General features: G+C 40.6%; 1 protein-coding gene across 1 annotated transcript in view; it reads right to left on the reverse strand.

The window, feature by feature from the left end:
• The window catches only part of LOC146822018 (serotriflin-like), a 121,871-nt gene extending 111,877 nt beyond the window's left edge, over window positions 1–9,994 (reverse strand). The window contains exon 1 of the mRNA XM_085609953.1: window positions 9,865–9,994. Within this exon, the coding sequence (XP_085466079.1) occupies window positions 9,865–9,994 (130 nt within the window). The remainder of the gene's footprint in view (window positions 1–9,864) is intronic.
• Between the last annotated feature and the right edge of the window lie 607 nt (window positions 9,995–10,601).

Raw genomic sequence — 10,601 nt, forward strand, 5'->3', positions numbered from 1 at the left:
GGTGGAAATAAGAGGCAGAAGGGGTGGTTTGACTCTGAATGCACAAAGGCATACTCAAGCCTAAAGCAAGCCCTACATGCCCCGGAGAAAGATACTGGCTTAATTAGAAATTGTAGGAATGTCTATAAGCAAACCCTCAAAGCTAGAAAAAATGCCCTAAAGAAAGAAGCATGGGACGCTTTATGTGATGCCTCATTAAGCAAAGATTCTGCTCTATTTTGGAAAGTTGTCAATGCCCCTTTTTTAAATCATAGTAATATAGACCCATTAGATGTGGCAATCACAGAGAATGAGTGGGTTGAACATTTTGCAAAGTTGTATTCTAATGTACAAGATAAGAGGGAATGTGTTAATGAGAATATTCAAATGGGAGTATGTACTTACTCTGGTAGCACTATTGTTCCCGAAGTTACAGTAACAGAAGTGCATAAATGTATTGATGCCTGTATGGGGGGAAAGCACCCCTGATGGGGTCCCCGTTGACTTATTTAAAAATAATAGGGAACTGTGGGCCCCTATTCTCACACGTCTTTTTAATGCCACTTTGAATAAAGGTCTTCTCCCTTCGTGGTGTGAATCCCTGATAGTCCCTATGTTTAAAAAGAGTGACCGAGAAAACTGTCAGTGTTACCGCCCAATATCAAACCTGGATTCCACTGTTAAAATCCTAGGAAGAGTAATTTTAAATAGACTTCATGTATGGGCAGAAGAAGCTAAAATTTTAAGTGACCTGCAGTATGGTTTTAGGAAAGGGCTTGGAACAATTGAACAGTGTTTGAACCTGCATATTTTAATTGAAAAATATACTAAAGCTAAAGAAGGACGAATGTTTTTAACCTTTGTTGATCTTACTTCTGCATTCAATTCTGTAGTACATAGCAAACTTTGGCTAGTTATGAGAAATATGGGTGTAGACCAACCAGTTATTAATTTTCTCAGAGACCTCTATGCAGGAGCCTCGGCCAGAGTTAGATATGGGAAAAATGGTGAATGTACTAAATCTTTTGCAATTAAAAGGGGTGTGCGCCAGGGTTGTGTCCTGGCACCGTTCCTCTTTACACTCTATATTAATAATGTGGAAAAAACTTTGATATCTGAGTGTAGGGACGTGCCGATGGTGGGAGAAAGACCAATCCCAACTCTGCTATACGCAGATGACGCAGGACCGCGCGGCTAGAACACCGCAGGCCATGCAGAGATTAGTTACCTCCTTTTCTGACTTTATGAAACAGCTTGATTTGAGTATAAATTGCACATTTACCATGCACTGTGGGCCGGGGGCACAGAGAAAGAAAAAAGTAATTTCTATTGGTTCTACCCCAGTAGAGGCTATTTTAACATTTCCCTATTTAGGGGTTTTAATTGATAGTACAGGCCTATGGAACACTACAATCAAGACCAGGAAACGGTTGTACTGTAAATCTATTATGGCATTGAAAAACTTTAGCCGTAAAATAGGGAGGAAACCAATTAAAGATATGTTGACTGTATATAAAGCGACTTGCGTGGCCATTGTTACATATGGGGCAGGCCTGTGGGGTTATGCAAATGTAAGTGCTCTGCAAGTGGTTGAAAATAATTTTATGAAATATCTCTTAGCTGTTCCACAAAGTGTCTCGAAATATGTTTGCCATGTGGAGCTTGGGGATCCATATTTGGAAGATACAATAAAAACGGCTCCAGTTCTACTTTGGCATAGAATTTGGACTGTGGATGAGTCTGGACTAAATCGACTGATTATGGAAAATGCGATGGGATTAGAGAAGTGTGGAAAAATTAGATGGTTGAATTATATTAAGATTTTTTTCACGCTATTAGGCATGGGGAATTATTATTTAGAACCATCTTCCCTATGCAATATCTCTAGAAAATGTTTAAAAAAAAAATGTATGACCTACTTGCAGGAGACTAGAACTAGAAATGAGATTAAGAAAACCACGGTGGCAGCTCATGAGCAAATCGTTTTTTGTAAGAATATACAGCCGTATCTTAAGTTATCGATGAGTGATCATGAAAGGTTTTTGTTAACCCGTTTTAGATTTAATTTATTGTTTAGATCACTCAGTTTTCCAGCCATGAATGACTGGTCAAAAACTTTGATTAAATGCCCCTGTGATGATTTATCAGTTCAAAATGATATGCATATACTTTTTTTTTGCAAGTTTTATACTAGATCCAGACGAATATATGTTGTTCCTTTGCTAAAGATCATGGAAATCAATCGTTGTCGCCCTGCCTTTTTAGCTGTACAGAAACTGGATAGTATTTTAACTGTTGTATTTATTTCCTCATTTCTTAAAAATGTTTTTAAACTACGAAAATCAATTGTGATCTGAACTTATGTGGAAATTTCTTTGCGTGGCCTTAATGACAAAAACCCTCTTTCTTGATTTTTTACTGTGCTTTCTTGTACTTTTATGGTTATCTTGTTATAATAACCGAATAAAGTTTATTTGACTTTGACTACTACAGGAGCAAACAACAAGGTGATGCTACAGGAGTCAGTCGGGATAGGGCCATATATGAGCTAGGACCAGGAGTGAGGGATAAACCTAATGACACTTATACTGCACGCAGCTGAATCAAGTAAGTAGAACGTAATAAAACCTAGGGTGGGTGGTTTCAGCAGAAGGCTGAGGGGAGGAAAAAGAAGGAAAGTGTTACATGAGCCTGGATCAAAAGAACACCTCATCCATCATAAGAACAGGGTTTTCAGCACTTTCATGGGAATGAGAAAGGCTGCACTGTGGCCAGGGGCATAATGCTGGTTCCTGCACCCTCTGTGGTGAACGGGACCACAACTCTTCAGATGAACTTGTTTCAACCAAATGTCTTGTATAACCGTAAGATATGGGAGTCTCAGGATGCCTTCACCACTTTCTGCATGGGAGCCCCATCATGCTTTGTAACATCACTGACTGTGGGTTATTGCTACTGGCACAATGCCTACTAGGCAGGTTATCAGCTGAGGCAACGCCATCTATTTGAGGGGTCAGTTCTGCTTTGCATTGAAAGGCTACATTTGTTTAGCATAAGCTTGTTTCTTGTGGATTTATTGATTATACTGATGGGGCATTTGTTTTCAATATGGAAGGCAATTCCATTGCTGGGGCAATTTTGTGCCACTCAAGACTTCATATAAAAGAAAGGAAGCGTCAAACCTAGGCACACTGCAAACAAGGAGCACTCTGAAAACTTGCCAACCTGGTGCATTAATATGGTAATTTCAGAGCAGGTCATATGTGAGCTGGTTTAAGCTCAGCTACAGTGAGCATGCTCATTTGGTCATGCATTTGTCCTGTCCTCTCTAATGATATAACACTGCTGCAATAGCCCTTTAATCAATGGAATATCAGGGCATGCAGCCAGGCCATTATTCGTTTTTCTAAATCCCAATGATCCTATATGTAATACTTGAACAATTTTAACACATGCAGAAAAAAGACTGAACCCAATCACTGAAAGGACCTGTTTATTCAGATATTAAAATCACAGACTAAAATATGTCATACTTAGCATTCCACGATTTTTAAACATTGTGAGTTTTATTGAGTGAAAATGTGTTAACATATCATTTTTTAGAATTAGTATGGACTGTCATGCAAAGATTTTAATTATTTGTGCATGAATAAATACATTTCAAATTTGAATCATGCATGTGTGTTGATGTGAGTGAGTGCATGAGTAAGGTTCTAGGGTGAGCCTCTGTGAGTGGGAGGTTATTGAGAGTGAGTGAGTGCATGAGTGTCTTGCTGCAAGTGAGCATACTGAGTGAGCTGGTGTGAGCCAGTGAGTGAATGTATGAGTTAGTATTAGTGCAGGGCCTGAGTGAGCTATTGTGAGATGGTAGTTAGTGTGACAGTGAGTCAATGAGTGTGTGGTAATGGGTTAAAATGACTGGCAGCACCAACACTAAGGTAGCACCAAATCCTTAAATATATTAGTGGCAACGTGATTGTTTATTGGGCTGGTGTAATATTGGCAATAAAATTGCAATAGGATTATAGCACATGTATCCTTTGCTAGTTTGATAAATGTATTTCTAACAAGCATTGGATTGGCAGATCCAAAACATATGGCTTATACCTAGCTTTGCCTATGTTTTTTTCTTTGCAAAAAAGCTTTGAGACCGTCCATTTTCTCTATTTAGAAGTGTTGCAAGCCTTCCTATTTTAAGCTTGTCTGTGCCATTATTTTCTGTGCCTTGCTAGGTAATTTCCATGATAGTCGCTATGGAGAATGTATGCATAATTTGTATCTGTAGGTTGACTTTTGCAGAGTTTCTTATATACAATGCAACATGAATACAGAATTGTCTGTGCTGGTTCTCCTTCTGCAACATCAGTTGTATAAAAAGTTTGTTTTTCATACAATTCTTGCTAAATCATAAAAGATTGTAACTTCTCAAAGTTGAAAAGTTTCCAGTAGAACTTAACAAAGCTTCACAAAGCTTGCAAGAAAAAGACATGGCAAAAGCCACAGAGTGCTATTTTATTGTTTGTGCTGCCAGTCATGGCCTATGATGAACAGTGGACTCAAATACATCTATGATGCATGGCAAGTCTCTGCTTTCAAACAGCTACTTGTTTTTCTATAGAGTCCTTGTCTTGCTGGCTACATTTCCTGTTGTCACACTTGGACTATTCAAATCAAATCAAAAATCAAAAGAAGGCTTTATTCGATTGTTATATCAGACAATCATAAAAGCAAGTTAAAAATAAAACATTTTTCATTACATACAATAATAGTTCAGTTAAGATATTAGTTAAAACACTATTAAACTAACATAGCCCTCTTTCATATAAAACAATTAAGCGGGCATATATTTCCTTTATCTCATCACTTTCCTCATAGCTAACAGTCTTAAAAACACATTGCGGAAAGACAAAATGTGTTTCTTCGTTACACGCAATTCAATAAGAATATTAATTAGGACGGGGTAAGCTAGCATAGGCCTCTTTCATATGGCATTAAATGAGCATACATTTCCTTTGACTCAGCACTGTTCCCAAGAAAATTGCTATCCTAAAAACACTATGCTCGTTGTCCAAGTGTTGTGGTGCCAAAAAAGCTGGTCGACACTGTCGAAGGCCGAACCACTTTAAGACAGGTACTAAATAAATACTCCTAACGTGGGAATAAAATTTACAAAAAAGAACAACATGAATCGTGGATTGGGCAGAAGTGTTATCGCAGGGACATGGTTAGAGGTCTTGCGCCCAATTGTTCATCTTAGGATAGGTGACTAATCTGTCAAAAAAAAACATCCTGAATCGGGTTAAAAGGAACCTGTCATGTGCTCCTGGTACAAAGGTTAAATAGGATTGGATGTTAAAAGAAGTTAAAATCATTTGGTTGTGCAGGACTGTGGGTTTTAATATCTCAGTTGACATTCTAATGGAGTCCAACAGCAAAATACCCTCTTTTCTTAATTTCTTCCTGATTATTGACCGAATGGTACTAGGGTTAGTAAAATACTGTAGATAGCCCAGATCTTAAAAAGAATTACGGACATATCTTATCCATGGGATCCTAGAAGCCCCTTCTAGTTTCAGGGTCTCCAAAACTATATCTCTGTTCAGTTTTGCCTCTTCTTTGGTCCAGAGCCTATGCCATAATAGCACGGGCTCAAGTTTTATTAAATCAGAGATGAAGGGGACCCCTAACTCCGCATGGCATATACACGCTGAAGTACCATTAGGGATGGTTAGAATGTATCGTAGGAAATAATTTTCTGTGCGTTGGATAGAGAGAATGTCAGTAAACCCCCAGACTCCTGCCCCATAAACTACAGCTGAAACACACTTTGCCTGATACATAGCGATAAGCTCCACTGGTGGTCTTTTGCCCAGTTTCCTAGCAAAGGTAGTGAGGGCGGATGTTGTTCGTAGGAGTACTCATTTTTTAGCTGCAACTGTATGAGCCCAGTTATCGTTTGGGCAAACAAAATACCCATATATGAAAAACTCTTGGCTACCCCAATCTTCTGTCCTGACACGAACATGTCTCTAAGTTTCTTGATGCCAGGGCCACAACGCATAATGAAAGTCTTGGAAGAATTTACGCTTAGACCAAGATCATTCATAAATATAGAAAAACTATCAAGCACTCTCTGGAGATCTACTTGTGTGCGGGACATCAGCACCGCATCGTCCGCAAACAAGAGTGCAGGTATTGGCCGTCTGGCCACTTGAGGGGAGCAGCGGTTATCTTTAAGAAGGGCCTCCCCAAATCCATTGATATAAAGGTTAAAAGGAACGGGGCCAGGACACAGCCTTGCCTGACTCCGCTCCTGATCGGGAAAGCAGCCGAGCACTCACCCTGCAAACCGCAACGCACGCGTGCCTTGGCATCGCAATAAAAACATGAAAAAAAATTAATAATCTGAACATCAACTCCAATATCTTCTAAAACTGACCAGAGCTTACTGTGAACCATGCAGTCAAACGCGGCTGTGAGGTCAACAAATGCTAACAACAGGTTCACCTTCTTAGCCCTCGTGTATTTCCCCCCCAGGATGGACACATTTAAACCCTGCTCCACTGTCCCCAATCCGGCACAAAAGCCATATTGCAGGTCAGATAAAACAGAGTTCTCCTTGGCCTAATCCTGGAGGCCTTCTAAAATTATTCTGCCCGCTACTTTGGTTATTGCATCTAATAGGGATATTGGCCTGTAGCACCCTGGTTCCTGTCTATCCCCCTTTTTAAAAATGGGCACAATCGTGGATTCAACCCAGGTAGGTAAAAAAGCAATGCTGCAGCTAGCAGTAAGCACCTGAACTATAACAGAGAAGTATTTGCTTTAAACAAGTCTACAGGGATTCTATCTGGTCCAGGAGCCTTACCACCCTTGCTAACAGAAAGTGCCTGCTCCACCTCATCCAGAGTAAACAGTAGGTCGTGATGCTGGGGGAAGGACTCCAAAATGTAATCCTCCCATACATATTTATCCGTCTCAACCGAGTTTACCTCACCAGTATATACTTGTGAGAAATGGTTAATCCATTGTTCCTCACTAATTGCAATTTCGAGGGAAGGGCCATTCTCGCCATGCAGCAATGGTGCCTTGACTGCTCTCCCAAATGCTGCACTGTCTTTAGCCAAAGAAGCTGTGTGTAATGCCTCCCACGCCTCCTTTTTCAGAGTGGTTTTTCCGTCCCTGATTGCTCTGGCCAACCTTACCATAGTCAGATTTCTCGGGATCTAATGCAGCTCTTTTTTTAGGTGCGAATAGGCTTGAGTACACCTAGAGTCGAACAATCCCTTTGGATTCCTATTATTACTTTTACGTCTGAGGGGGGACTCTCTTACCCCATTGGAAATCATGGAGAACGAGGCTAAGATGTGGACTGGAGCGGCTGTTTCACTCAGGCATGTCTATATAGCAAGCTTACACTTATTCACCACTGTCGTAATTAGTGCTTTTTTTTATTCTATCATATTCCAGCGCAGGGAAAACCCATTAACACTCCCAATGGCTAGATTTTCTAACAATTGATCCTTATTTTTAGACACATTAATTTTGCTAGAAGGTAGTTTGATAGCCAAGCATAGAGGGAAATGGTCACGAAGCGAATTGTCCGAGACATAGAAGGAGTGTAACCAGTGTGCCTGACAACTAGATATTAAAACATAATCAATAGTATAAAAAAACCTCTGCCATTAAATGTCCAGGGCATGGGGATGGGTGCTGGGCATAGTTCATTAACAAAGCTTAAGTCAAGGCTAAAGATTAATTAATTAAAATTCTCCCCTAAAGTTGAATGCCGGAAGTGTGAAATGCATGCCCCTTTTTCATTTAGGGCTCTGCATAAATTATCCCCAGTATTGGCACATAGCGCACGATTAAAATCCCCTACTAATATTAAAGTCATGTCTCTTACCAAATTGCTACCCACAGATTTCAACAATTTCAACATGTTATGAACAACAGTTCCTATTTTGTCTGAAGGCATGTTATTATAAAAGTTAGTCAAGACAATAGAGTGTTTAGCGTCGATGTCCAAATTAATTAGTTGGAAAAAATGTTCACTAGCAAGCATCGCTATGTTTTTTACATTCATAGTGCACGATATGTATGTGCTTAATCCAACCTTACCCCTACCACTCAGACCATCAAATGCTGGGGTGTGAAACATCCTGAACCCATTTAGATGAGTGGCCTCCTTGGTCAATGTTTCTTGGAAACACATAACCTCATACCTTGAAATAAAATCCCACCATTGGTGGCTGCCTAATTTGGAGGAGATACCCGCAATATTCCATGAAACGATATTACAAAGGGCGGGCTTACCAGCATTCAAGAGGTTAGTAGAAGATACGATCCTGGGTGGGTCCTCAATTACATTGCTACGAGGGGAGAAGCAATTAAAGGACCATCCCCAATTACATTACTATGTAGAGAAGAAGATTCAAACTGTGGGGCTAAGTCACAAACACATTTGGACACCTAAATTTAACTTAGGGGCACAAGTTCCTTGATTTACAACTTTAAAAGAACACACCCAAAAATGGGCTGGAAGTACGGAAAGAGGTTACTCCACATGGAAATATATTTTCAACATGGAGAAAAAAGACAAAGCTGTAAAGTTCAATTGAACTACAGAGTTGCATTTACGTATCAGTGCATGTAAAATATTTGCTTTTACATTGGCCTACATAGAATACACAAAACTATTTCAGAACAGCTACTGTGAATCAGTGACTGTATGTTGCATATTTAATGGCGTAGTCCTGAACTCCCCTTTTTTGGTAAATGGAGTCCAATGTTTACCTAGGCCTACCAACATTTCTGATCAAAGATTGGAAAGATTGACACATGGGTTCTCAGATGTCTCCTTCCTGTCCAGCTACAGTGAATTCATGGAGTCATTGCTACAGTACCTCAATGAGTCATAACACAACTTCAGGGACATAACATACCATAAATCTTTTAGAACTCAGAGAGAAACAATTATGATGGTGCAATACATTACAAGTATCATTTTTCTACTAGACCTTTAGATGGATTTAAATCTTGCTGCTCAAAACACTTGGGTACAGGGAAAGAGATATCTCCTTCTGCGACCATTTTAACATGCAGAGCTTACCATTAAATTGAGGGGTCTCTTCCAAAATATCCAAGTGAATCTCTAATGCCTTTCTCTTCCACTTAAAGAATGTCAGCCAGTGCTCTAGCTTCACTGACTTCTTAACATGATTATTGGAAACGTTTTAATAACTTTGAATTTCTGGCAATTTCTCGGATTGCATCCCACACATCCATGTTTCAGCTCATTGTTGCAGCTGCAGGACTGGGGCTAAACGTATTTGTCCTGGACCCCCCCCACCCCCCAAAAGGAACAGTCGAGCCCAAAATGCAAGGTCTACAGGGACTTCTTGACATTGCACCAATGCCACCAGCACTGTTTCTTGTTGGGCTGTGGTAGAGCAGACAACTTGCTTATATATTTTGGTCTTTATTACTTTTGTGATGGGGCAGAGCAGACAACTATGACCTGGAATCAGCTACCATGTCTCTAAGCTCAAAAAGGTGGAGAAATCACTCTGATTGTCATTAGCCATGCATCCGGCTCAACAATTTCTGTCCTCAGCTCGAGGGTTGATGTATACAGAAACTGAGGGCTGCCTAGTGGGGATTTCCTGTGTGGAGAAGCTGCAAAACATTTCCCCCCTGCCTACTAGATGAGATTGATGTCCAGAGATGAGTTGAGGCCTGTCAATGTGTGTTCTTCAAGAAGGGCCATATTGAAAGGGCCAGAGCTCAGAGAGTGATGCTCCCAGAACTAAAACAATGTTTTTTGAGTATTTTTTAATATTCCTTCACATTACATGTGCCACTTAAATCAGTGCTCATACCTACCCGCTTGACTCATCATATCAGCGTCTAGCATCTGAGACCGTTTGATTCTCTCAAGTTGGATTACCCAATTCCCGACAGCCTCAGAGCACAGAATTTGGTGTTTTGTTCCTTCTATTCCTTGTTGCGTCATAAGCATCAAGCTCGTGGTTTTATGGCCCGGATGTTGTAGAGGGTAATTTCAGTGCTCGTGGAGCCTCCTATCCTACTACTTCTAGTAGCACGGTCTCCATTTAGCCTGCAGGAGGAAGGAAGATCTGCGGACTATACTACAGCCAGTGCCAAATTAATTAAGGATCCCTACACTTTCTGTTGAACCTAGTTGGACCTAGTATCACTCCCCTGAGCCTTAGTTACAACTTCATCGCCACTGAGTCTGTCCTCCACTGGGAGCCTGGGGTGGGGAGGATGCACGGCATGACAACTGTGCTAGTAATATGGTTGTACAGGGGATTGAACTGAAAAAGTGCCCTAAAATGAGTAGATTGACGAGAGCAACTAAAGGAGCCCCCTTTTTGCCAATAAAGTAGACTTTCCTTGAGAAAAAGGCTTGAAAGCGTGATCACTGCTCTCGCAATGAGGGAGACAAGGAGTCTGCTTTGGCAGACTACATGGTCTAGTTTCCCACTCTACCCCTAAGGAGTAGGGGCAAATGCCCTTGTAAAGTGTGGTCATCACTCCCAGACGCACGTGGGACATGCTAGTCTGAGCCTGAAAGAATCTGTTTTGGGCCCTCCCTC

The sequence above is a fragment of the Triturus cristatus genome, chromosome 6 (assembly GCF_964204655.1).
Source record: "Triturus cristatus chromosome 6, aTriCri1.1, whole genome shotgun sequence".
Lineage (NCBI taxonomy): Eukaryota > Metazoa > Chordata > Amphibia > Caudata > Salamandridae > Triturus > Triturus cristatus.